Here is a 25156-nt window from a genome sequence, read left to right as displayed (position 1 = left end):
ATTACATCTAAAGATATTAACGTGTAATTGTCCGGGATAATCAATGTTTTAATTTTATCAACTAAGAAAAAGCTATCCTTAACTCTCGAGATGGGAGGTGTGATATTGGTGGTGAGCCATGAATTGATAGTTTTGGCTAAGGTATAGGTCGGGCTATTGACAAATGAGACTGTTATTCTTAAAGGGACATCCTCTTTGTGAATTTTTGGAAGCCCATATGCGCGTGGAGGGACACTATTGTACGTAGAAATGCTTCTATGTAGATTTTTGGTTATAAGTTTAGAGGTAAACCAATTAAAAGTGAGCTTATTCACCCTAGTTTGTAGGGAGTTACACAAATCATATCTAGTAATTCTATAAGTACTGGTGTCAGAAAGCTGCTGTCTCATTTTTTTATTATACGTGTCTCTATACATAGCAACCGACGTATTACCTAATCAAAAAAAAAGCTGACAAAGGTCCCTACAAACTAGGGTGAATAAGCTCACTTTTAATTCGTTTACCTCTAAACTTATAACCAAAAATCTACATAGAAGCATTTCTACGTACAATAGTGTCCCTCCACGCGCATATGGGCTTCCAAAAATTCACAAAGAGGATGTCCCTTTAAGAATAACAATCTCATTTGTCAATAGCCCGACCTATACCTTAGCCAAAACTATCAATTCATGGCTCACCACCAATATCACACCTCCCATCTCGAGAGTTAAGGATAGCTTTTTCTTAGTTGATAAAATTAAAACATTGATTATCCCGGACAATTACACGTTAATATCTTTAGATGTAATTTCACTCTTTACCAACGTTCCTACAGATCTCGCATTGCGTGCAATAAACAACCGGTGGGCTTCTTTGGAAAATAAGATCCCAATTCCCCTTAGTGAACTTGGAAAAGCCTTAAAAATATGTTTTGACTCCGCAATTTTTAAATCCGTAAATTTAATAACGATACTTATGCATAACAGTTTGGTTTGCCTATGGGATCTCCTCTCTCCCCAATCCTGTCAGACCTCGTCATGGAAGACTTGGAAACGTCTTGCATTAACGATCTTGGTTTTGATTTACCGTTCTATTTTCGATACGTGGATGATATTCTTACTGCCGTTCCAGATGAAAAAATACATCACACTCTTAATATTTTTAACGGGTACCATCCTAGATGACAATTTACTATCGAAACAGAAGAAAATAACGCCATCAGTTTCTTAGACGTATTGTTGATACACAACAATAATAATATCAAGACAGATTGGTTTCACAAAAAAACCTTGGTCACAAAGATACCTGAATTTTAACTCTCACCATCCTTTGTCCTTCAAAATAGGCACCATCTTTAACCTAGTTGACAGAGCTATCAAACTAGCTAGTACAGAGTTCCAGGAAAAAAACCTGTCGCTCATATACAATGTACTAAGATGGAATGATTACCCTCATGGCCTATTACACCAACAAATTAATAAGAGACGTACCTACATGAACAACATACCTGACAATAATATTGACTCTGCTCCCGCTGAAGATAGCAATAGACCCGCTACTACATATATCCCCATCCCATATGTATCCGGCCTCTTTGAGTCACTTAACCGCTTATTCGCCAAATATAATGTCAAGTTTGTTGGAAAAAATTCAAAAGATTTACAACTAGTTTTTGATACAGGCAAAGACAAGATCCCCATAGGCAAACGATCTAATGTCGTGTATAAAATACCATGCAATGACTGCAATCAAGTCTACATAGGTCAAACTGGTCGACATCTCAACACTAGAATTAGGGAACACCAACGCAACATACATGAGATTGAAGAACGTCACACAGCTCTAACGAAACATAGTATCGATAAACAACACACTTTTAATTACGACAACACAAACATCCTTTGTGAAGAACACAATTATTATAGAAGACTGTTATTAGAAATGTGCAACATTGTAGGTCATACCAATTCTGTTAATCTTAGACAAGATGTTGAACATTTAAGTAATATTTACAAACCTCTAATCTCCGCCCACACAACAAATATTGTTTAACCTTAACTACATACAAAAAATTTTTTTTTTTTTTTGTCCCCATTTACAGTCCTTTCTACATAACTTTTCTTACAAAATATTTATTGTTTTTCTGTATAATTGTTTATAATAGGTTCACCTTCACTCTGGATTACATTGTTTTCTCCCATCAGTCGTTATTCACCTCTTGACTCAATTGGTTCAACCAACAATATTTCGTTAGACATGTAGAACTTAATTATGAAGAGCCTACCTCCACTTCATTGACACCTGTGAATTAATTTCATTGCTAAAAAGACCTTCTTCAATAACCTTTTAACACAATGACATACTGACTGTGAAGAAACATAGTTCTTTAATCTTTTTAATTAATGACTACCAACTATTAACTCCCACATATAAAATAACTTGAAGATTGACATTGTCTACCGTCACTCAAAAGAACACTGTTTCCACCAATTGTAATTGTGAATTCGACTACATCTTAGTCCACTTACTTAATTCAAAAGGTAAATAACACTCAAAAACATCCTTATTTCAATTAATCATAAGGTTCTTACTATCAACAATATATAATAGCTCTTAAGAGTATTACATCTACAATATTTAAGTCTGATTACTTCTAGTACTATTATTTATTTTACAAAAATCTTTTTGTTATTTTTGACAGTTTGAAAAAAGAAATCGTTCTGAGGAGGGTCCATATCCGGGTCGAAACGTTAACTAAAAATACGTTTTCTTAATTGACCGATCACCAAGACTCTATAATATATCACATACGAGATCGAGAATTCTTATTCATCAGACATTAAATAGAATACAGCATAGGTAATTTGAAGGTCGTAAACAATATTTCAAAGAAATTAGGAACTTTATTTTTCATATTTTATACATCGTAATATGGATGATATACTTGACATCAAAATTCTCCACGAATCTTAGGTTTCATATTAATATTAGCATAAATTATTGTTATAAGTTTCAGTAATATTATAAATCGGTAACTCACAGCTTCATCTGAATTGTTTAAAATTCGAATGAATATATATTGTTATTGTTAAAAATCAAATACCAAACTCGAGACAAATAGCATAAAAATATTCCTTTTCGTTTTGTCCGTGCAAGAAATATTGCTTGAAGATATATATTATTTATTAGAATAATCACAACTTTCACTTGATTTAGAATCGTGTCTTTTTCTGTGCGCTAAAGCAGAACCATCAATAAAATAAAAATTCACATTTTTATAAGACTTGCTTCATCAACAATAATTATATAGTTTGTACTTGGCAAATAAATTAACTTGCATTGTTTCATCTCACGCTTTTTTCCCTGACTAGATTAGCTTCACTATGATGGAGCGAAAAATTAAGAAACATTTATATTGTTTATATAATATATGCAGAATACACTATAGCGTTATATACCATTTCATCATATCTAAATTTTCAATTACAATCTATTTTTCTACACCGCATTTAAATTAGTCTTATACAATGATTTTACCTATTCTCATTGTTGTACACTTGTGTTCAGTTGGTATATTGATCTAATACTGTAGGAATATCTTGACATACAGCATTTGCGAATCGTTGTAGAATGATGAAGTGGCAAGTGTAAAACCTTTCATAATCTCCATTCGTGCCCATCAACAAAAATTACATTCCTTCATCCATGTATTGATCCATTAAAAATATTAAATTGATATTTCGAAAAGGAAAACAAACACGCAAAAATACCAATTATTATTATACAAATACAAATCAAGAAATAACTGACTTTTACAACTTAAGCTTATTCAAACTGCGATACACGTGGTCTTAAATTACATTTTTCGTTCATTCCCAACAAACATTAGTTCAGTTTTAATGGCCTATCTGTATAGTTTAATGTCTATTGCACATGTTGCTTTGTCAAGTAAAGTAAATAGAACAGAGTGAAAGATAAAATTGGCAAAAATCTATTACACCATTTTTAATTTTATAAATTATTTGTACATGGTAATTATAAATGTCAATAAAATTTTATACGTTAGCATTGAGAAGTCTGTTCTAAAGAAGGAAAAACTATAACGATTGCCGTACCAAAGCAATGTTTGACTCGAGTTTGAATTGGTTACAATAGCTGTATAAAATTGTTGGAAGTAATGGAACAAAAATTAATAGTTCGAATTTATAATTTTTATTCCAATAAATATTATTATCTCGTGTTATGAAATTTTTCTTAACTCTGAATCGAACGTAAATTAAGATATACTTATGACTTCTACACAGACACACATATCACTACATATTTCAATAGTCATGTCATTAATTGAAACACGCATATATTCGTATTTTACGGTAAAAATTCAAACAAAATCTTATACTTTTAGCATAGATAAATACAGATTGATAAACATTAAGTACTACTTCATTAATACTCGTTTAGAGAATAAATTTGTATTATTTTGAAAGTAGACTGAGGTATTGCTTTTTTGTACTAAATTCTGGGTACTTCCTAATTGAGTATGATTTGTGCCGAATGATCCTATTTTTACACCAAAATCCAAAACCGAATTCCAATTACAAGGATACCGAGTTCTATAGTTCCTGTTAGTCAATTTAACTTCCTTTTCAGCATTTCGGAAGCAACCGTTGTTTCCTTGTATTTATAAGAAACGTAATCAAATCAACAATTTTCGTCCCAACTTTATCCTGCAATTACGAAATTTTGAAAGAACCATTATAGTTCGCTTATACAGCACATCCTGTATTATATATTATCAAACTTTCACCTAAAACTTAACATACTTAATCATCTCATAGTTGATTTAGGTTACGTATAATCGTTTAAATAATTTAAAATGCTATTCTCTACCCTCTGAGACTACATTAAATTCTCTAAAACTTTTTTCCCATAGCTTGGAAATATTGTTAATGTTTCAAAATGTAAATATCTTTAACACAAGTTTACAGCTATAAAATTATTAAGCAATCGGTGGTATTGTTAGTATTCAAAGTTTGAGAAAAAGATAGCACAAACTCATTTCAGAACATACTTTTAACCCTTTTAACATATATTTTTAATTACCACTTTTCACTCTGCAGTCATACTTTGACTGTACACATATTTATGTGTGTGTATTATAATATATACACAGACATAGTTTTTGGAGTCAAACTAGATTAGTTACATTCAACCAAATGAAATTACCCCTAAAGCAGATCAAAAAGATTAGCCTAGAGAAATTCTCTAGGGCAGTAGACTATCAATATCGTTATATATTTTCGATTCTCTTTTTGGACAACATCAACATAATTCTTTGCATCAGTCTTCAATCAGTCTTACTGGTGTGTGCAATCAATATTTATTACAACTTAGTTCATTCTTTTCAAATACCTAAACTACAAAACGATCAATTACTGATAGAATCCGTTATTTCCACCCGAGCCATTACTTTCTATTCCACGAAAACTAATAATATCCCTTTCCCTGTATGCGAGAAAATAAATAGTCTACCTAACAAAAAGAAAATTATTAAAAATTTCTGAAGTTCATGTCCGATTAATTCTTAAGTATACATATATAGTGGCACCATACTCGAAGAGGGAGAAACAAAACAATAAAATTTACACAGTCATTAAACAGATTAAAAAACAACCCGTTTAGGTGCACAAAATGTATGCTACGTAAAAATTTTAACCTTATTTATTTTCTTTCGACCTTTTTTATAGTCCAAGGTAATAAGGGGAAAAAAAGGATAAATAAGCTACTGTCCAGGGCTCTTCTTAAGCCAAGCAAGGCTGTTTGTACATATTCATATTGTTTGTACGTATTGTAAATATTCTATAAAATAAAATTAGTTTTAACATTAGCAGGTACGTTCGGAAATAAACTGTAAGTTAAAGCAATACAAAAGTTTATAACATTAGCTAAATAAATATGGACTGTTTCAATCAACATTTGACTCAAATTTAATTACACCATCTCGTTCCCCTCTTTTCGTTCATACGTGGCCTCGCAGGACGATGCATTAATTCTTGCCATGATTGAAGTAAAAACAACAGTTAATTTTGCAAAGTTTAGTATTAATCATGTATCAACATTAAGATCCTAGATTTCTTGCTATTGTAATTTCAATATTCGTGCCTTGCTGAGTCTCTGCGCCGAGATAAAAATTTTCTGCCGAACGCACTTTTAGGTGCATACAGTAGTCGAGGAAATAAAGCACTAAAAACGGCCCAACTGTCGATTTTTTGAGCAGTAAGACGGATTTTAATGCGGTTTTTTGCATTCGATTCGTAAGAGCGCCTACAAACTTTGTGAACTAAATTGATTAATTAATTTTTTGAAAATGCATTATGGCATGTAACGTGGCGTTTCAGAGTGGCCCGTCACAAGGGCACACAACCGCTATTATTTTTAGTTTACGCGTCCTCAGCAGGGTACTCCAACCGAACTCGATACAAAATAGGCAATAACTACTTTTAACTAATTCTTTTTTGTAAATTCTTTATTTCGCGCTTCGGCGCAAGCTAATAAGGTACTTGGACGACAACTAGCTACTGCCTGTACAAAAGCCGGTGGAGGTGAACAATGAGGCGTCACTCTCCACCCGGTAACTTTGGCCGAGAGGCACCCTGTGTATGCCTCTGCCAAAGAAGTCCCCGATGATAGGCAGCCTGGACCGTAAACCGAAGCAGCTACAAAATCGTACGAGTTGGTGTCAACGACGAAATCGCGAGCAGCACATTACGCCACATCTAGCGGTAATTTTGGAAAACGTATGACCACGCAGTAACCAATATTCGCCACAGGGGGATGGTCTATTTGCGGTGGGGGTCAACCCACCAATCAAAGAAGAAGAATCACCTCACGACACCGCGAGATCGGCGAGACGAACTACGACCTGCTATTCTACGCTTGACCTGCTGAGAGACAGCTTGCTTTCCGCATCATTCTCCCGATTTAAGCTACCGATACCTTTCCTTCTACCGCTACCGTTCTATTGTTCATTCTACCGATTAATTTATCCTATGAACTCTTTTCATTCCTTTTCCCTTCCTTCTCAGTTTTGCTAATATAACGTATAATTTAAATTAGAGTCAGTTTTGTGTGCCTGAAGTCAACCGCCAAGGTAAGGCTTCTGCCTTTGAATAGTACCGTTACGAAGTTGCTCATAATTTCTATTCTTTCTTATGGTATTTATCGACTTTGTGTGAATCATGGTCCACGGTTAAAGTTGCAGTAAGCCGCCGTGTGGCTGCATGATTTCGGTCATTAATATTATATTTATTGTTTCTTGGTTGCATCGTGTGATGCCAGTTTTGTGTGAATCATGGTCCACGACTCAAAGTTGCAGTAAGCCGCCGTGTGACTGCATGATTTCAGTAATTGGGTATTTGCATGATTTTTATATTTCTTAACTTTTGATGTTTTTCGATTCTATAAATTTTTTTAGAATTTTTGAAAAAAAAATATTTTGTTTTTGTTTATAAGTATTTAAATAATTTAATAAATAAAAAAAGGCAATATTTAAATGAATAAGTAGCTCCATCTCGCGTATGTGACGTCACAATGCTGAATTTTTTTGAAATTTTTAGCGCTAAGTTCTCCTGTAAGCACGCCGTACGTGTAATGAGCTGTTGCTCTGTGTTGTGATTGATGAAAAGAACGTCTGATAGTACTGTTTATTATAAACTAAAGTTATTAAATTATTTAATATGTCATTAAAAAACGATTTTTGTTGGTGTATAGTACCAACTTGTGAAAATACTCAAACTAATGCTTGCTTAACATTCTTAGTATAATAACATTGACGTGATCATAACCTCCACACAATTATCCGTGTGAGTTAAAAAAAAAAAAAACACCACACGAAAATTGATTTCTATTTTAATTATTTTCACCGAAGTCTGACATTAATTATACAATGTATCAAACTTAAAGTCTAAAAAACTTACTTAAAATTTTTTTAGCGCTAGAAAATATTGTACATTACTCTTTGTGGATTCAAATAAACGCGCCAGTAGCAGCACAATGACGTCAAACCAATCACATTCCGTTTTATGTCACGTGACTTTTATGTGATTTAGGACCACTTTTATTTATTAAATTATTTAAATATTTATAAACAAAAACAAAATATTTTTTTTCAAAAATTCTAAAAAAATTTATAGAATCGAAAAACATTAAAAGTTAAGAAATATAAAAATCATGCAAATACCCAATTTATTATTTTCGTATCTGAGCGACCTCGTAACTGCCAAATAATTATTTCTCTGTATTTATGATTTTTCTGATTATTTGTGAATCTCTATTAGCCTGCTTCTGCACTTTCTACCGTATTTTGAGCCCTATTGGCTTCATATTTTATTCCATACTCTTTTTGTAATAGTAGTGTGCTTTATATTTTATTTCTGTCATTGCTTATTATATTTTTATTTATTTTTGTGCCTATTACATCATATATCGAGTTCCTTGGAGTACAAGGGAGCGTAGAATCAACCCTAGATATTACCGTACTTTTTCTTTATTGCTATTGGCAATTTCATATTATTTTTGCCTGTTATTTATTTCTCTTTATTTTGTTAAATTAAGTTCTGTGAATCATTCTTTTGTATTGCGGTGTATTTTAGTATATTTTTCTATTTTGTAAACTCTCCGAAATTCTCACTCTCTCATAATTTTGTATTTTGGTATTCTCTCAAAAGTTATGTTTAGGCATTCACTATTTAATTCCTCAAGTATGTAATGATTATAAATTATCGAATCTACCGTTCATGAATAATTCTACCGAAGGCTATCTAGTCGACCGTTTGCCGACTTGGTAAATTGTACTGAATGTCAATCTCTCACACTCGTTATAATTTATGGTAAATTTGTCGTATCATCTACCGAACTATCGTTACGTTGTTTTCTACCGATCGCAGTAAAGTCCTCTCGTTCTAATTGACAGAATAATAATTTTCGTAGCGTCATTTGCAACTTGGGTAAGATCACGTCGCCCAGTGACGTGTAGTTTTAAGTCAACTCTTGCATTATATCGCATCTCTCGACCTACGTGCATTTTTCTCTGTTAACTACCGTCTCTCGTTCTAAAGCTACCGTTTACTGCTATTCTACCGAACTTTTTGTGAACAACGATTATTTATTTTATTAACTACCGCTGTCGATACCACCTTATTTGCCTGTCTCACTCATGTAACCTTCTCCACAATATATGACCGATTGACCTGTTCATTTTTCCTTTTGACTGGAGTTTATTCTTTATTTTGTTATTTTCTTTAATTCTGAAATTACTGTTAGCTGCCTTGAATTCCGCCACTCTACCGGGATGTACGCGATCGTACCTGTGCCTAGCCAGCCATACAACGGGTTCTCTATTTATCTCTTTTGTGCGGTTTTGTGTTAATTTTATTGATTTGCATTATTGCTTGAAAATCGACGCTAACGCGTCTGGCGCCCAACGTAATTATTTTGTTATAGTTTGATATTGCGGATAAGTAGAGAATTGCGCCAAAGTGTCAACGGTAAGTCCTCATCCGAGGGTAACAGAATTTAGCGTTACAGGCATTAATAACATGCATTTTGCAAGTGCACTTCCAAGAGACACTAAATAAAAAATTTGCTACTCGGGGGTTTTTGGGGTCGCTGAACACGAATATCGCCACGGCAACCGTCTCCGAGGTACCTGGTGCCCAGGGTGGACAGTATCAACGTCTTCTCCTAGAGTTTTGGCGAAAATTTTGATCGAATTTGTCGAAACTCGTTGCTTGGGGGTTTTTGGGGTCACTGAATACGAATATCGATACGGCAACCGTCTCCGAGGTACCTGGTGTCCAGGGTGGACAGTATCAACGTCTTCTCCTAGAGTTTTGGTGAAAATTGTGATCGAATTTGTGATTGAATTAAGAACAATATACTTTAATTGAGGTAAAAATGATAATACTCAAGATAATTGCAGAAAAAGACGTTGAAACGTTCACCCTGGGCACCACGTACCTCGGAGACGGTTGCCGTATCTATATTCGTATTCAGTGACCCCAAAAACCCCCAAGCTACGAGTTTCGACAAATTCGATCACAATTTTCGCCAAAACTCTAGGAGAAGACGTTGATACTGTCCACCCTGGGCACCAGGTACCTCGGAGACGGTTGCCGTATCGATATTCGTATTCAGTGACCCCAAAAACCCCCAAGCTACGAGTTTCGACAAATTCGATCAAAATTTTCGCCAAAACTCTAGGAGAAGACGTTGATACTGTCCACCCTGGGCACCAGGTACCTCGGAGACGGTTGCCGTGGCGATATTCGTGTTCAGCGACCCCAAAAACCCCCGAGTAGCAAATTTTTTATTTAGTGTCTCTTGGAAGTGCACTTGCAAAATGCATATTATTAATGCCATAATGCATTTTCAAAAAATTAACTAATCAATTTAGTTCACAAAGTTTGTAGGCGCTCTTACGAAGCGAATGCAAAAAACCGCATTAAAATCCGTCTTACTGTTCAAAAAATCGACAGTCCATCTCTTTATTTCCTCGACTACAGGGACTTTAGAGTCAGCCAGTTCTCATTTTAATTTATAAACACTTTTTTTTCTTCACTTTACTTGTTTTTGTCATTACTTTTCAAATTTGAACATATAATCACATTCATTAAGCATACACTTTTTTTTTTTACTTTTACGCATTTTGCCAACGTTGGATAGATTATTTGATTCTAATTTTGCAATCGTGACATTAACACGCTAACGTTAAAAGTAATTTGAACTAAAACAGTTTCACAAATATGATATTAGCACACTCATAATATTAAGTCAATCTTGTGTCACTCAACTGACTGTAACTTGATTAAATTTAAAGATATTAATTACCATTGCTATTATTACTGTTATTATTATAAAGTATCCTACCAATTCTATATTTTTGGAAAATAAGACATTACGCGTAATCATCAAGTCTTGTTAAACAGCAATAAAAATTTCTGGCAATTGTTATCACACATATAAATAACTTGGAAAAATCATCAAATGTCTGAATTATATGGTACTTTTTTATATTGAGGTAGACACGGTCTAATTTCTATTTGACTTCGTTCTTGTAGTTCTTTCGTCAGGTTAAATTTATAAGGAATACACAGTAACAGTAAAGCCTACCATAAGATTTAAAAATCTTCATACGCAGTTTTATCAATACTGCTTTTGATCAGCACATCATTTAAAATGATATTATAACAAGTTGTAATTGCATCACATGCTTTCAAAGGCTGGTAAAAAAAAAAAAAAAAAACCATGCATAACCCCCCAATATCTAAAGTAATCATTGAAAATCATCCATCAGATCTGTTATCTGTTATCTGAATACTATATTCACTCAATTAATATATATTTTCAATACTATTTGCAAATAAAATACTTCAAATGTATTGCAATATACCTTGTTGAAATTGAGTTCAGGGTTCAACTATATAACCTAATCCTGATTTCACTCTATTTAGTATAAGATGAAAGTGAACTCATTTTAAAGCTGCCATTAAACTGCAGCTTCTTAGTTGTAGCATGACTACTGTTGAAAACACTCGCAAATTTATTCTAGCTCCAAGTTTATTTCCACCATTTGCCCATTGTAAGGCGCTATTCCAATTCAAATAAGATGATGGCAAAATTAGATTGAGTATGTTTTTACCTTTCATTACGTATATTAGATATCGCAAATTCAGTTCTTAAGCTTTACCCCATGTATACATACCGGGTGTCCCATTTTAATCTTACATCTAAATTATCTCGAAAAATATTGCTCTGATCAAATTTTGTTTGAAACAAAAGTTTTAGAGTTCAAAGGGGGACGTTAAAAAAAAAATTTTGTTGAAGGTCCCAAATTTACAATAGCGACGCTACGATGGCTGACATGGTTTTTTTTTAAGGGAAACCTAACTTTTTTTTATGACAAAACAATGCATTGCATTGAAACTAACAACTTTTGTAAGAAACATTTTTCGATTCAGATTGTGGTTTTCATGTTGGGACTCCATTTTTGACTATTTAGCGCTGTCCGGAAGGTACCATACAAAACCCAAACAAACCTAAACAAAAGTGTGCATGCATCTGTGTGTGCGTGTCTGAGGTTGCATGATTGTGGGCAGGTTTGTTTGGGTTTTGTATGGTACCTTCCGGACAGCGCTAAATAGTCAAAAATGGAGTTCCAACATGAAAACCACAATCTGAATCGAAAAATGTTTCTTACAAAAGTTGTTAGTTTCAATGCAATGCATTGTTTTGTCATAAAAAAAAGTTAAGTTTCCCTTAAAAAAAACCATGTCAGCCATCGTAGCGTCGCTATTGTAAATTTGGGACCTTCAACAAAATTTTTTTTTTAACGTCCCCCTTTGAACTCTAAAACTTTTGTTTCAAACAAAATTTGATCAGAGCAATATTTTTCGAGATAATTTAGATGTAAGATTAAAATGGGACACCCGGTATATATGCCTAAGCTCGACTCGAAAAAAAGATTCTATAAACACATAACACGCTACATACTTCTTGCTAAAAATGTATCAAGTGATTGACCTCAGTTTCTGAGTTATACAGTTTTGCAACGTTATTGGTTTTTGCTTCTTAAAATCTAGAATATTTGAATTCTGTTGTTACCGAAGTCAACGACAACTATTGCTCCATTGGGTGTTAATGTTATGCCCGCGGGTCTATCGAGTTCGCCAGGTGCTTTACCCAAACTTCCTATCCTCCACATTAACTCTCCTGACGGCTCAAATATCTGTATCCTGTGATTTCTAGAATCTGCAACTATGATGTGCCCTTCGTCGTCTACCACAACACCCTGTGGTCTCAAGAATTGCTTTGAACCAGTACCTTCCCCACCTAAGAACCTTGCGGTTCCCAAGTTCGGCGGAATAACGACTAGCCGGTGATTGTTGAAGTCGGTTACAATTATGTTGCCCTCTGGAGAGAAAGCAACACCTCGAGGCGAATCAAAGTGCTTTGAAGGACCAGTGGTATTTTCGAAGCCAAACTTTCCTAAATATACACCTTGGTGTGTGAATAGTTGAATACGATGATTTCGTGTGTCAGAGACAACTATTTGGCCTTCAGAATTAACAGCCACATCCCAAGGGTAATTGAATTGGCCTGGCCTAGAGCCCTTTTCACCAAAGGTATGTAGAAATAGTCCTTCGAAGGTAAGAATTTGAATTCTATGATTATCTTTGTCAGCAACCACAATGTGGCTTTGCGAGTCTGTAGCTACACCGGCGGGTCGATCAAATTGACCCGGACCAGAGCCCTGGGTACCAAATTTTCTTACAAAAGTACCATTTTCTTTAAAAATTTGAATACGATTATTCGATCTGTCTGCTACGATGATATATCCATTCTTGTCGCAGCAAACACCCCAGGGTCTGCATAACTCTCCATCTTTGTTCCCTTCTGAACCCCAAATAGCAACTGTTTTTAGTCCCATACAATTTAAACTGCGATTGATTTTCAAAGATACGATAAGATCGCATCCTAGCACAGGTCTCCCACGAGGTATGACATGCCGTGGGAAGTTGGATACTATCCCACTACTGCCCATGGGAGTTTCTATTGCCGCTGTCCGACCTCTAACAGATCGATGATCTCCTATGGGACCTGGATTTCCAAAAGTGACTGGTCCCACGGAGGCGAATGAATTTACCAAATTGAAATCTGAATCTAGGAATGACATCCAGTCGTCGTCCCTCGGTACTACAGAATTCTGATATTGACGAATCTGAAGCACCTGAGCACAGATATAAGTAGATTTTAGTCATTTATTATCTGACCTAATGGTCAAAGATATTGGAAAGAGCAATATACACCTTTTATATATACAAATTTTCACTGCCTTTAATTGATCGCCTGTGATTGGCAAGTGGTTAAAATATTACATTTTCTCATAATAACGATGTACATATTGCTAAATAAAAAGAAAAAAGAACTAACCTCTTTGGCACCCGTTTCCTTGATACACAAAAGTTCGTTCGGATTATTTGTCGTGTGTTGATCGATTGCTTCCCTGAGTCTGTTAAAAATATCCCATAGTCGAAGGAGTATTTTCGTAAGAGCTGCTGCTCTAACCTCTAGTCTTTCGTCTCTCATTAGCTTTATTCTCTGAATTGCAGTCAGCAATTTCTCTTGCTCTTCACAAAGTATAGGAAACCCTTCAGAGATCCTTATCCTCAAAAAAGGGTCTGTCTGAATCACCCATCTCTCCATATTTTCGTGAGTATGCTGAATAAAAAAAAAAGAAGACATATCAGAATTGTGTATTTTTTTATGATACAGAACTGTGGTATCAAATTACTCGGCTGATCCACTTTATTAATATATATGCTGGGATTGAACAAGAAAAGTCATTACCTCGACTAGTTCAATCCCTCGTAGAATGTTTGAGATTGCACTGCAAATTTCATTCAATATATGGAGCGGAGTAAATTCACCACCTCTAGTAGCCCCCCACAATTGGTACACAAAATGACCCCTGTGATCCTTGTTTACGCATACTTCACATAATACCACTTTACAAGGCTCGCAGTAAAATTTTATAATTTCCCGATGAACATCGCAATAGAAGGTAATTGGGGGAAGGAAGGAAGTTGGTGGGGGTGAGTAAGAGGTAACAGCTGAAGATGGACTTGGTGTATTGCTTCTTGTGTCTAGTTTAATTCTGTGATTTCTTGTCAGACGACCCTTTAGACAGAAAAGAGGTTTTCATTAATACATTTATTCTCCCTTTAGTCGGACAGTGTGTTTTAGCATCAACTAAAATATGTTAAAAGCATAGAGATGATAGTGTTAATCAGTTTGTACCCTTTGATGAGCCATCAGACATGGTTCGCAAAGAAGGTAGTTGCAATCTAGACACTTTGCCACCACTTGGGGAACATTCCTGGAACTCGATTGATTGCAGTTGCCACAGACCTCCCTGGTGACCCACCCAGGACTATTACGAGAAGGAAATGTCCACGTGGGACTCAAACTATTTCGTGAGGACATTTTATGCCTCACGTCCTGTTCAACGAATTTATCAGCTACTTCTTCAACTCCCAATTGAATCTGGAAGAAAAACAACAAAATTGCTAGATGTTTTCTAACAAATCCAACAACAAAGTTCTTATTTCTAAAATTTCTGTTAAATTCATTGCTGAAGAAAATATCCCTATTTTGCAAGTTTAGAATTATGTTGAAGGAATTAAACTTGGAAATAATGTTTATGTTCTGCTGTACAATAGTATACTAATCGTGAATTTCAAATAATTCCCAAGTTATAGGAAATAACGATTTTCTTGAAAATGCATCGTCACATTAAAATAAAGAGCTTCAATCTCATATTTGATTGCAAATTGAATGATACGTGAAAACTGGAACGTTGCTTGAGTTTACATGCCAGGGCTGCCAGCGATCGAAGTCTGAAAAAGTAGTTGTGTCAGTGGCATCTGCCATGAAAAAATATTTACTAAAATAGTGGCATCTCAAACCCTTAGAATCTATTTTTTTATGATTAATAAATATGGGGGTCACAAAAAAGTAGTGTAGGCCTGTTCTATCTAAAATCACCGATCAAGGTCGGGGCGAAAAATTCAAGCAACTTATAAAAAATATCCATGATGATGACAAATTAGAGGAGACTCATATTTAGTCATTTGGTCTAAAAAAAACGTCGTCTCTCTGTACAGCTATTCCCATTTTTTGTGAAAAACCCATTTTTACACATTCCGTAAATTTATAAAATGCCACAACTTTTGGATGAATAAACGGAGTCCAGTAATTTTTTTTTTTTCCAAAATGTATTGTTTGCTTCATTCAGAGGATCTCGAAGTAAGGAAGGTCGATTGAAAACTGCCGGAGTTATTTAACGTGATACATATTGTCAAAAAATTCACTTACGATTTTCTAGAATTTTATTTTTTTTCTCGCATATTCCTTTAAAAGTATACTAACTTTTCACACAAGTTTATTTAGCGGGTAAGGTCTTCTATGAGAAGTTATGAGTCTTTTAATATCACGCATTTTCGACATATTCAGATGTATGTTTTTTACTAAAAATTATTTTTTTCATGTAGCTACGTTGTTTCCTTCTGTATAATGCTTGTATTACGAAGAAATAAGTGGATATGACAAGTACGAAAAATCCAATGGAAAATAAGACTGTATCAGCTTCAAAATATTGGAATATTACAACAATAAACATGAGTAAGCTATGTATATCAAGCTGGAACCGCCACATTCGAGAATCGATAAACCTCCTGTGGAATAATTAAGGACTAATTAATGGCTCATTAGGTGCCCTATCTTCGAATTAATTGCTCCACGTTTTTAAAAAAAACCTGTGGCGGTGCCACCTCGAAATAATCCTAGAACCGTTACGCCGAAAACTATGGGATCGAAGAGAAATTTCGAAAAACTATTCACGCCAGAATTAAAGGCTCATTAAAAGCTCCAGGAATTCATGTTTAAAACATTTTTTGAAAGCCACCCCTAGGCGACAACACTCCCCGAACTCGAAACATCACTGTAAATCTTTGACGGAATAAGTTACAGCGTTCCTAGAGGCGTCAAAATCACTATATGAAAATATCAATATTTTTTTACGAAAAGTTTTACAGACACTCTTCAAGATGTACCTAAAAACATATGCATTAAATTCATAATATTACATTCGTAGCGTTTCAGAAATAAATTTCCAAAAATTAGTTTCTTTACATGCTGGTAACAGGAGGATAATCACTCAAAGATATAATTCATTAATAAAGAATTACAGAAATCGACTTTCAGCGAGTACTTCGATTTTATTCAATCGGAATATTACAAATCATTCTTCAACAAATATTCTTGCCATTTTTCATTTGTTTTTCTCATTCGAACCTTTGCCACCTGAGCATTTACCGTAGCATCCAAGCTGCATAAAGAATATTTCTCAGAATATTTTATCTACGATATCTTGTTGCATATACCATATAATAAAAATAAATACCACATGAGATTTTAAAATAATTAATCAAGTTCCAATATTTCATATCAGTTCTACGACAAGTCATCAACCTTTTTGTTTTCTCGAATATATTGTAACTCTCGTTGGAATTATGAAATAAAATGTGGGTACTTGAGCTTGTGTGGCAAATAAGTAGCGAAAAATGAAATAGTTGTGAAAACTATGTTTATTGCTAAATGCGGTGTTATTCGTTTAAAGTCTGAAACAAGACTGTTTATGCAAGAATGCTGGTTGACGCAGAAAATCATATTCATTTTAAGCCATAAGACGTTTACAAACTTCTTTTATCTATGATGACTACTAGATGATTAGAAAGGTGGGTAAGACGGATAATTTCACCCTTTGTAACAATAACATTATGTGATTTATTTGCGCAATAAATCATTTGTTTCATTCTTTGACTTCTCTTTGTCATTGCTTTTCTGAAATACCTGAATGTATTTCCAGTTCTTAAGAAATAAAACTGAGTTGACAATTAGATTAAGTTAGTGGTAGAGGGCGGCAGTCTTAGGTCTTGCTCCCTATTGACAACATCGTAGATCTGGTGCTGGGGTGGACCATTTAATACGCAAGGACAGTGTATCAAGAGCCTTTAATTTTAGAGTAATTTTGATGCCTTTAGGAACCCTGTAACTTGTTCCGTCAAAGAAATTTTTCGAGTTCGGGGGGTGTTCTCACCTAGATTGGTCAACAAAATAATTTTTAAACATGGATTCCTGGAGCCTTTAACGAGCCTTTAATTCTGGCAGGAACAGTTTTTCAAAATTTCTTGTCGATCTCGTGGTTTCTGAGGTGGCACCAGCACAGGTTTAAAAAAAAACGTGGAGCATTTAATTTCCGAATAAAGCATTTATTTAGCCTTTGATTAGCCCTTAACTATTCCGCGGGAGATTTACCGATTTTCGAATGCGGCTGTTCCAGCTTGTTATAGCTATATGAATACCCTAACGTTGATTTGTTCTTGCAGTGAAAGTACGGTTCGTTACTACTTCCTTTTTTTCGGACGTAAATCTTTCGTATTCCTTTCATTGCTTCAACATCGTCTAGTGTTCTGTTTCACCCTTGCGAATTTTTTTTTGTAGCAGAATGACAGAATATGCGTCTCTTGAAATTTACCGACGAATCAGGTTTTCTTTTTTCTTTTTTTACAAGTCTTGAAATTATTGTGTTGACCCTGATGGGCGATTTAAAATGAAACCAGTCATCCACACAATCATATTGAAGTTATTCACGTTATCGTAAGGATTCATGCTGGGGTAAAACCGTTATTTCGCCATTTTCGGACTGTTTGAAATTTAGTAAATCGTAACAAAACAAAACACACTCATATTTCGGAATCTTAGTTTCTTCGAAATGATTGTAAAACTAAGAAAACAATTATTTTTTCCCAATGTTTCGTTGCGATAACATTACTAAAATCAACCTCGTCCTACAGTGGCATCCAGACATTTTGGGCGACGCGTTCACGCGAAGAGCAAAATTTTCATTTTCTTGTTATCAGAGACATGTAAATAGAGGTAAATAGTAGCGAGTGTGAAAACAGTAGCAACATAGTGTTATTAGTTGCACACTGAAAGCCCTAAAATGCGTATACTACGGGTATGGCAACTGGATGGTATATTTATGGGTACGAAGATAATTCCGAATGTAAATTAATGCAAGGTGAAATTAGAAATTCGGGGTCCCGGAACGAAAAACTCGTTCTCCCTGCTTTACAGTCTGGAATAGGCCAGGGTCCCAGGTTCGTGACAAGTTGGAGGGCTAAGGAAACAATTGAAACTCGGTTTACGGTATGGGACAGGCCCAAACCCTGGGTCTCGCAGGGTTCGGAGAAGCTAAAGAGATCTTTTAAAAATCAATAACCGTATTTTGAAGTAAGAAATGCATTTTCTTCCATACGGAAAAAGGTAGAACGTTCTAAGCGATACTGTACAAGAAAAATCGCTTCGCAACGAGTTAATATTCCCTTTATCTACCCAATACGACGCGACGCGTGTTAACCCTTTGAGGGGCACATTTAAAAAAAAACCAATCATCAAAGTCAAAGTGATACAAGAGTTTTTTGGGGTCGCTGATTACGAATCTGAGGATAAATTTGCAACGTTTAAGATCGTGGATGCAAGATAGCGATTATTATTTTCAAAATCCTAGATAAAAAATGAAATATGGCGCTTATTCTCCCTCTCGGCGTGACACAAAACTAACGACGTGGACGTGGGTAGAAACTAGTTACTTATTTGTTTTTGCTTTCTCATTTTTCCACTCAAATCGAAAAAACGCAAAGAACAGACAAAGTACTGTGCGACAATAGCTCTAGTTACAAGTATTCAAGTGTTCAATTTTTATTGCAGGTTCGTATTCGCCATTTGCCTCATGTAAAATTATATTACTTACGTAATCAGCACACCGTAAAACATGGGTATTTCAATTTTGATTATTGGGTTATTGGGTTTTGGGGTTATTCAAAATTCCATAATTATTTTTTTGAAAAAACCGGCTGGTCAAAAAATTTACACAAGATATATATGATAGGAAACATAGAAAAGATTCATCAAAATTTTCAGAGCTCTAGCTCTATTCGTTTAGCAATAGCCGATTTTTTTCGGAAGAAATTGATTTTTTTAAATTGTTTATAAGAGTAAAAAAAAAAAAAAATAATTCAGTTGGCCTAATTTTTCATAATGGTTATATTATTTAGGAACCTAAGAGTCTGAAAATGCCTTAGTACAGGTTACAGCCACGAAACATCGAAGAGGTAAAAAAAGAAAGAACGAAAATAACATAGGTGGGAAGTATATCTACTTCCCACTGCCCCTCAAAGGGTTAAGCAATATTAATGTGCGCGGTCAGAAGTCACATGACTACTTTTTTTTCTCTCAGCCAACCTATCACAATAATTGTCTAATAATTAATAGAAGGTTCGGCAATGCGTAGAATTTACCATCGAACTCGTATCAGTGTAGCTTACTTTGCGATGAATCGAAAGTTCAGAAGTAAAAATCATCGTAGAACAACAAACGTGATAACGCGTAATGAATTGTAGACAGTAGACTTGCAAACAGCATGAAATAATGATAAACGATATCGTGCGATATTGTATTCAGTCTTTCGACAATAATAATATGTCATTTGTTATTTTTCCCCCTTTTATCTGGTCATCATTAATGAAATGTAGGGCAGATATAGACAGAATAGACCTCAATGAAAAATATCAACAGTTAGTCAACCCTCTACATTGAAAACTATAGATTTGAGAGCCTTTCAAAAACTAGGTAAAATTTCGCTAAAACAGTGACTCAGTTGGAAGTTCTCCGCCCACCCAAATTTCAGTTTGAACTGAAAATACATTTTTTTCTTCAAAATAGAAAGTAAACAGAGAAGAATGCCGTTTCGAACGAGTCTCTAAGTTAATTAGAAACTAAGATACAAATTTTTCAATATGACTAAAAAATCGACTTTTTTTTTAATTTAAAAAAAATTCTCCAGCGGCCAAATTTGATCGTATCGCGCTGAAATTTTCAGGCTCTTCTCCTTTCCTACCCTACTTTAGAAAAAAAAAACAGCATCAAAATCACTGACCCAAGTGCGTACACTTTCGTCGAAAAATAATGGGTGTGTGTGTGTGTGTGTGTGTGTGTGCGCGTGCGTGCGTGCGTGCGCGTGCGTGCGTGCGTGCGTGTGCGTGCGTGCGTGCGCGCGCGCGTGTGTGTGTGTGTCGAGGATGGCGAAAGAACGTAGTTATTTCTTATAATATAGTTATAACGCTTTTTTCTAGTATTTTGAAGAACTGCTTCAGAAACGAGAATCTATCAACCAGAGAATCTTCGAGCAGATTGACGTATGTTTCTCAAATTGAATGTTGAATTTCTTTTGAATAATTTTTTTTTTTTTTTTAAGTGAAAAACCGCTAAATGACCGGTGAGTTTGGGAGATGATAATACAGCCGAAATGAATCGCAAGCGTGCGATCAGCGGCCGTGCCGATTTTTAGCTGCACTATTTTTAATTCAAGCGAAACATTCGAACGGGAGGAATAATCATTATATTGTTCATATATATATATATATATACGGTGTGTGTACATCTATAAACTAAATTTTGGAGATGAGATGAGTGCCAATGATGTATAAATTACTTGTAGTGTATACGCATTAATATATGAAACTGGTTTGGTTTTTCTGAAGCGAAAATAGATGATACGGACCATCCGCGGAGTTCCCGAAGCACATATGTATACAGCATATAATGTACGGGCTAAGAAAGCTTCGGAAGTTATTTTTGTAACCGGAATACAATTCACCCTGGTGCAGCGAGAGCTCACGATAAGTGCTGTTGCTACGGTAGGGAAAGACGACGAGGGGAGATGAGAATATATAAGGGGACGCCCCCGAATTTCTGAAACCGAAACACCAATCGATAAGTTTATCCCGCACAAGAGGGTGGATATGTGCAATACACATAAATTATATGGCTATACCGAATGGCCAAGTACAACAAACCGTCTTTGATAAATTTTATAAAGAATGGCAGTTTGTTGTAATAATATCATAACGGCAATCAGCACTAATTACAGGTAAGATTGCGCATACCAAGCGTGTATGCATTAATACCGTGTATCGAAAATTGACGACAAGTATTACAATATCATTGCGGAAATTGATATCGCGGTTGAAAAAAATCGTCGATTCTTTGAAACGCGTGATTTTACGACGCCGGACGCTATCGAAGAAACGGAGGCTAGGCTCTACCAAACAAACATTATATATATTTACTGAAGTATGCGGGTGAATCATCATTTTTATGTCATATATATGTTTGTATACGTATGAGTTATTGTAACAGAATTTGTTAGGTATCTAAATTATACACTTTTGGTATAATACGCGGATGCGATAAGAGAAACATAATAACATTAATTACGAATAGAGATGCGATTAAACGGCGATACCTTGTAAACATTAGTCATTTTCTCTATTATTATATAACATACACAAGTGTAATCGAGGAGTATCCGAATGCATAATAAGATGAGTTTCAAAATTTCTTCACCCATTCACATCAATAAATAATCGAGTTACCTAGTTCAATACGGTCTACGAGTAGAACGGAATAAAAATATGACGTACACCTATATGTATAATATACAGATCGAGATGTAAATAATCGAGACTTTGTGTATACATATGCCTATATTACATGTATATATGTATTCATGTACCTCATAAGGGCGTAAATGCCGACATAAGCCGCGGGATTCGATAAATAACTGTGTGAAAAAAAACAAAAAAATTCGTACGCCATCATATCCTCAAATCATATACCACATCGGCGTGTGTGCCTTTACGCATTTCAGGCGTAGGGCAGGTCGCGTATATCGGCGTCATAACAAAACAAGAGAGGAGACGCTCTCAACGCAGCACGCGCGTTCTGCACACTGGGATCCTGATGGGATTTGCGGGGGGGGGGGGGGGGGGGGGGGGGGGGGGGGGGTAGAGCGCAGCGAAAGCAGCGTCGTAGGATATTTTTGATCTTTTGACGGTGAGTGTTAAAAATCGCGTTTCTTCGAGAAGTAAATTAATCGGTGATTGATGTTTACAAACAGAAGTGTACTACGTACAATTTTTGACACTGTGGAGTCTGTTTTTGTGTGTGTGAGCGTTTCGCATGTGTTCGAAATTGCACGAATCTATATAACGCTGCAGTTCTCTCTCTCTCTCTCTCTCTTTCTGTGTACGCGTCATAATAAAATAGATCGATAAATATAATGATACTGTTGGCAAAATTTTACGGGGTATTTATTTATTACGCTGCGACGTATATTATGTTTATTACTCATATACTAATCGTAAGTCAGCCAAGAAACGCGTGAGGTAAAACTGTGGCGTATTTCGATATTTGACGGTGTTTGATAGGGGTTGATAGGGGTTGATAGAAATAACGCGAAATAACCGTCGTTGTATTTGTATCGAATGAATTTTCGACGGTCCTCGAACAGCGATAAATTATATACGTTGTAAGTATATCATATATCGCAACGTGTTTTTAAGGTATGAACAATTACAGAACATGCCGAGAAATAGACGCGTGTTGTTGTCGGTACATTTTTTTCAAGAGAACACAGATTGTCGTTTATAAAAACAATCATAACGACAACGACAACAACAAGTATAAAAATTGAAATATATCATGCACAGGTATGTGTAACAAATGCTTTTTAATACTTACCAAATCTCAGAACACTCCTGACACGAATTTCTTGTATGAGTATTGCTGCTCAGTCGTATTCGATTTTAATTCACGTTGTCACTCTCGATTATATTTAGTGTTAAGATTTTGAATATTATATAGGTGTAATTGTACGTATATGAAGCAATAATAATAACAAAGAAAACTTATACCGACGTAAAATCAGATCAAACAATATGCAATACAAAAAGTTAAGAGTAAATATGAACCCAATAATAATAACAAAGAAAACTTATACCGACGTAAAATCAGATCAAACAATATGCAATACAAAAAGTTAAGAGTAAATATGAACCCAATAATAATAACAAAGAAAACTTATACCGACGTGAAATCAGATCAAACAATATGCAATACAAAAAGTTAAGAGTAAATATGAACCCAATAATAATAACAAAGAAAACTTATACCGACGTAAAATCAGATCAAACAATATGCAATACAAAAAGTTAAGAGTAAATATGAACCCAATAATAATAACAAAGAAAACTTATACCGACGTAAAATCAGATCAAACAATATGCAATACAAAAAGTTAAGAGTAAATATGAACCCAATAATAATAACAAAGAAAACTTATACCGACGTAAAATCAGATCAAACAATATGCAATACAAAAAGTTAAGAGTAAATATGAACCCAATAATAATAACAAAGAAAACTTATACCGACGTAAAATCAGATCAAACAATATGCAATACAAAAAGTTAAGAGTAAATATGAACCCAATAATAATAACAAAGAAAACTTATACCGACGTGAAATCAGATCAAACAATATGCAATACAAAAAGTTAAGAGTAAATATGAATCCAATAATAATAACAAAGAAAACTTATAACGACGTGAAATCAGATCAAACAATATGCAATACAAAAAGTTAAGAGTAAATATGAATCCAATAATAATAACAAAGAAAACTTATAACGACGTGAAATCAGATCAAACAATATGTAATACAAAAAGTTACAAGAAAATAAAAAACCGAAGAAAGCTTTGGCACGATTCTACTGCTGTTTAAACGTTTGATTTCTAACGAATAACAGCTCGTTGTACGTACTGAATGTAATTATACGTATACAGAGATAATTTTCAAGACGAATGGTAAAAAGATATTTACTCTGTCGCGTTGAAATATAAGTCTTTTCTTTCTTCTTTTTTTTTCCCCCAAAAACGGTTATTACGCTTAAAAGTTGCGCCTCAACTTAAACTCTTCAATATTAATACGATGTGCGTAATAACTGCAAATGTACGAATAGCAAAGGAAAGCAAACGATGTTTAAGCACGAAAATTTTACAATTATAAGTAAAAATCGAGAAATTTGGAAGTATTAGACTCAAAGTTTAAAGATTGTTAGCTCTATTAGTACGTTAAAAGTTTTCCAAGCGACGACACCATCCATCGAGTGCTTCGACTGGACTGAAGTTGAGTCGGGCTACTTAACGCACCCAGCCTTCTACTCCGAGTCAATCCCCCCACCACTCCCCACTACCACGCTAGGCGCCGCGCGTCGCCCACCCCCCCATTTCCAAGGCATCACCGCTCGCGATTCGTTCGTCCCTTGTATTGGCGTCCCGTTGCAAGCGAGACTTTCACCGCCATCCACCCTCTCTTGCGAACCCTGTTGGCCTTAAACCCCCCCCACCACAGCTGCCGCCCCCGCCGCACCCTTTTGCTGCAACCCCGAAGAGGATCTACTGCGTAGTTTTACTTTTACTTGCGGTGCTGCTCTCCGCGCCCACCGAACCTACAACGGAGGCACCCTCTTCTCGGTTTCCAACCCCCCCCATCGACCCCTACACGCGTACAAGCAAACACGGCACAACCCGTCGATGTGTATGTGGGCCTATCTACCGAGAGCAATGTGCGTACATAATATACCTATGTATGTATA

At 35.2% G+C, this 25156-nt stretch overlaps 1 protein-coding gene and 2 long non-coding RNA genes across 3 annotated transcripts; 2 read left to right on the top strand and 1 right to left on the bottom strand.

Annotated features, from left to right (window-relative positions):
• The first annotated feature begins 2484 nt into the window (after positions 1–2484).
• LOC124294727 lies at positions 2485–5633 on the top strand. Its single transcript, XR_006904658.1, has 2 exons — positions 2485–2519; positions 2681–5633. It is a non-coding gene; the product is annotated as an uncharacterized LOC124294727 (long non-coding RNA).
• A 1240-nt stretch (positions 5634–6873) lies between these two features.
• On the top strand, positions 6874–13967 carry LOC124294728. The gene is made up of 3 exons (XR_006904659.1): positions 6874–7129; positions 12784–13160; positions 13522–13967. It is a non-coding gene; the product is annotated as an uncharacterized LOC124294728 (long non-coding RNA).
• Positions 12343–24673, bottom strand: LOC107222086 (E3 ubiquitin-protein ligase TRIM71). Its single transcript, XM_015661301.2, has 5 exons — positions 23242–24673; positions 14836–15081; positions 14386–14715; positions 13969–14256; positions 12343–13765 (listed from the first exon to the last, which is right to left on the bottom strand). Exons 2-5 carry the CDS (start codon positions 15019–15021, stop codon positions 12614–12616), a joined length of 1956 nt encoding a protein of 651 aa, XP_015516787.2. The 5' UTR covers positions 15022–15081; positions 23242–24673; the 3' UTR covers positions 12343–12613.
• Positions 24674–25156: the final 483 nt, after the last annotated feature.

Source organism: Neodiprion lecontei, chromosome 5 (genome assembly GCF_021901455.1).
Source record: "Neodiprion lecontei isolate iyNeoLeco1 chromosome 5, iyNeoLeco1.1, whole genome shotgun sequence".
NCBI classification, from domain to species: Eukaryota; Metazoa; Arthropoda; class Insecta; order Hymenoptera; family Diprionidae; genus Neodiprion; species Neodiprion lecontei.
This window is presented reverse-complemented; position numbering and strand designations above follow the sequence as displayed.

Coding starts and splice junctions, on each gene's coding strand:
- LOC107222086 (XM_015661301.2), bottom strand. CDS start 15,021: ATGTCCTCACGAAATAGTTTGAGTCCCACGTGGACATTTCCTTCTCGT. Junction 14,716..14,835: donor GTCTGATGGCTCATCAAAGG/GTACAAACTGAT, acceptor TTCTGTCTAAAG/GGTCGTCTGACAAGAAATCA. Junction 14,257..14,385: donor GAGGGATTGAACTAGTCGAG/GTAATGACTTTT, acceptor TTTTTTATTCAG/CATACTCACGAAAATATGGA.